We start from the raw sequence: 3,546 nt of genomic DNA on the forward strand, positions 1-3,546 counted from the left end.
CCCGCTTTTGTGACGAGGAGTCCTTAGCTGCGCTCTTTTTCTAAAGGAACAAAATCTTTTGCCACCGTGCGTTTAGCAAACTCAGTAGTGTATGAAGAATCGTTCCTTGCCTCGAGGGCTTTCTTAGGGAGGACCTCTGAAGCGCCAAGGCAGCGCTTAATCTGCAGTCCTGACTGTAAAAGCCGTTGGCTACTCATTGCTTACCCCAGCTGGGCCATGTAGGGTCCACAACGTGCTGGCAGACCGAGCCAGGCTTCGGGCTGGGGTGCCTGTGTGATTTATGGACACACAACCCAGGCTGACTATAGAAAAGTTGTTAAATGAACTGCAGGTTTGGGGCCAAGTGTTGTTTGAGTGCTGGTCTGGACACAAACATATATGTGTGTGTGTCAATGTATGTAGATACGTGTCTGCGTGTGTCTATCTCTGTATGTGTATGTATGTGCATACAATTTGTTACAGGTGCCTTCGTAAGAGTGTGTCTAACTACAGACTTCTACATGTTAAGATTTGGGCAGACTTAGGATGTTTATATGCTGAGTCAGCCAAAAGGTAACAGTAAAATGAACTCTGGTTCTTGTGGTTAGTTCGCTACACGCTATGCATGTTTTCCAAAGAAAATAAGTGAGAATGCCGTATTGGACAGTCCTGTGAGTCTGGCAGTGACGTTTCTCTTTCCGGGTAAGACTGGGTGGAAGTTCCTGTAAACTGAAGAGCAGAGAGTCAGTCCTTAGGGTTGGTCACATGCTCATCAGGTAACAACTGGCCTTGAAAATGCCACACTATTATTTACCTTTACCGCTCGTCCCAGTGCAGCGGTTTACTGGGGAACAAGCAGTTGCTGATCCCGAATAAACATGTAATATAAAGCGTGACTCTGAGAAGGGTTTCGGCTGGGCAGGACCCATTCAGAGAAGGCAGTGGCACGGGTTCATGGGGAGGAAGGCAGCAGGAGGAGGCCTGAGGTCTTCTGTTATCAGGCCAGCCCCAGCATGTCCCCGCTCCTTATCAGTCCTGGCAGAGCCGGCTCCTGCTGTGCTGAGCCTCCATACATCCTGCCTCTGATGCTATAGGGGCCGGCCCTGCTGCCTCCCGTTCGCACGTAACGAGGGGCTGCGACGCAGCCGGTACAGATGTGAAGGTGGCAGGACTGTCGCCACAGGCACGGCGAAGAGGGGCAATGCTGGACCTCATTATTCTGAGCTTCCATTTCTTTCTCTGCTTTCTCATCTCCGTTGCGATCTGGCGTGCACCCAAGGTATGGTGCGGCTCTTCTGCACCCCCCTCAGCGGGGTCCCCTCCTCCCGCTGTTCCTCTTTGGTCTCAGCATGTACAAAGACCGTTTTTAGCCCGATTTTCTGAGGAAGCGAGGGTAGCAATGTTACGCTGGGAATTCGGGGGGAACTGGAACAGATTGGCTAGTGGTAAGCAAATTGAATAGGAAGCCAGGTTTTGTGGTAAAATTACCTATGATGTCCTCTGCTGGGAGAGACAATTTGGCATTTGAAATATGTAAGAGGAGGAAGGGAAAGCAGACACTTGCTAAAAGGCCAGGTTGAATACGGCTTCTCAATAAACAACTTTTTTTCCCCTTTTGCAGATGAAATTTTTTTAATGAACTTATATCCGTTTGTATTTCTAGCCATAGCAGTATTTAAAGAGCACTGGATTTACATGTGAAGGCTCCCGATTGCGTAGCTCAGTTGTGTTGTGTTTTACGTTTACCGACATGCACACAAATACGTGTCTTTGCGTGTGCAGATAGGTTTTGAGGGGAGGTGGCGAGTGAAGTGCAGAGTAAATGAATAGTGATTGCGAATTTATCTTGCCTCAGCCTCAGGTATCGGGTTTGCAGCAGCTGGTTCTCCTCGTCCTACTTCTGTTAGTGAACGTGTTGGCCAAACATTATCACCAAGCTCCTGCGCTTTTCTTCATGTGTGTGTTGATTGCCTTTTAGTAAAACTGCTCCTTCCATCTCACGTGTTAAATGGGTCAGGGTTTTCTGTGGGACGGGCACATCCATTCTACACATACAAATACAAACGCAAACGGTTTTATAAGTGACTTTTTGATTTTTTTTGTGTTTTAAGGATGTGGATTCGCACAGCTCAAGCACAGGAACAGTTGAAATGGAGCCAGATGGTCTTATATTAATTGGCAAAGAAGATGACATAAAGAAGTCGCAACGGATAACGGCCAAAGTCAATGGCAGAGAAGTTGTTGTTTTCTACCATGAGGGGAAATTTCATGCTATGGACTCTCGCTGCTACCGTAAGATATTTGCATATATGCTCTCAGCGTTGCAACAATTAGGCATACAACCTGCTGCATAAATTAATACTGTATTCTACCATGTTTCAGATGAAGGAGGCCCTTTATGTCTTGGAGAAATAGAGGTACGTAAGCAAAATAAAAATAATTTGGGGCACAGACTCATGTTAAAACTCTAACACATTTTTTTTGTAATACTTATATCTGAGCATAACATCGAAAGAAATGCTTATTTTGTAAAATGGCAGACAGTCATACAGCCAAATCACCAAAAATGTGTTTTGTCTTAGAGATTCTTCCAGGAGAAGAATCAGAAGCCCGTGACTTGCTGTTTTTCTTCTTGCAGGATATCAATGGTCAAGCATGTATTGTTTGTCCTTGGCATAAGTATAAAATCACTTTGGAAACAGGAGAGGGATTATATGAAGGAATAAACCCTTTGGAACCATCCCCAACACCACAGTGGCAATCAAAAGGAGTCAAACAAAGGATCCATAAAGTCACAATAGACAATGGAAACGTTTATGTGAGTCCTCCTGACTTCTCTGTCAGCTTTGACTCCGATTATTTTGCTGACAAGTACAAAAATGGTGGTGAATTAGCTATGATAAAACAAAGCAACTCAAAAGGAGCTGAGTAAGTCATGACCAGAAAGCAGAATCCTGTTGAATGTCCCGACAACGAACCATTGTCGTGAAACAAAAATGTACCATGGCTGTGAAGATTGTCTCCAGACTAACTTCTAGTGTTAATGTTCTGTTAAAGCATATAAACATGTAGAATTCAGTAAGATAAAAAGCTCTGCGTTGTCAGAAATGTGACTGATCTTGTGCCAATAATTTTTTTCCCTTGCCATTCAAAAATACTTAACAGCAGACCGCTTCATAATATTTGATAATTCAGAAATCCTATTTTGCTAGAGTTGTAATTTTTAGGCGGGAATATATTATCTTACTGCTTATAAAACACATCATTACATAGTTTAAGGTACATAGTCAGGTGTAAAGGTTATGTTTATATACCTAACAGTTTATACTTACAATGTCTTTGGTATAATTGACATGGAGGTATTTAACTTTTTAGATAGGTGACCGATCTCTGGATATTTATTAAGTGACATGAAGACAAGGACAGAACTTAAGCATGTCCTAGTGAGCTTTTGTGACAAGCATTTGACATATTTGACATGTATAGCTTGTTCTTCCTGATTCTGTTGGATAAGGAAGAGGCTGTTGCGTATAAAAACCTGATACATAATGTAGCGGATCTTGGTAT

At 43.4% G+C, this 3,546-nt stretch overlaps 1 protein-coding gene across 1 annotated transcript; it reads left to right on the forward strand.

Moving 5' to 3' along the window:
- The first annotated feature begins 1,180 nt into the window (after positions 1-1,180).
- Positions 1,181-2,911, forward strand: RFESD (Rieske (Fe-S) domain containing). The gene is made up of 4 exons (XM_010159413.1): positions 1,181-1,258; positions 2,091-2,271; positions 2,362-2,396; positions 2,618-2,911. The coding sequence occupies exons 1-4, from the start codon at positions 1,181-1,183 to the stop codon at positions 2,909-2,911; spliced, it is 588 nt and encodes a 195-aa protein (XP_010157715.1).
- Positions 2,912-3,546: the final 635 nt, after the last annotated feature.

The sequence above is a fragment of the Eurypyga helias genome, unplaced genomic scaffold (genome assembly GCF_000690775.1).
Source record: "Eurypyga helias isolate BGI_N326 unplaced genomic scaffold, ASM69077v1 scaffold31919, whole genome shotgun sequence".
NCBI classification, from domain to species: Eukaryota; Metazoa; Chordata; class Aves; order Eurypygiformes; family Eurypygidae; genus Eurypyga; species Eurypyga helias.

What these genes read in the sequence shown, in the direction of transcription:
- RFESD (XM_010159413.1), top strand. Translation starts at nt 1,181, where the DNA reads ATGCTGGACCTCATTATTCTGAGCTTCCATTTCTTTCTCTGCTTTCTC. An exon ending in CGATCTGGCGTGCACCCAAG is followed by an intron (nt 1,259 to 2,090) that starts GTATGGTGCGGC and finishes TTGTGTTTTAAG; the next exon opens with GATGTGGATTCGCACAGCTC. An exon ending in TATGGACTCTCGCTGCTACC is followed by an intron (nt 2,272 to 2,361) that starts GTAAGATATTTG and finishes ACCATGTTTCAG; the next exon opens with ATGAAGGAGGCCCTTTATGT.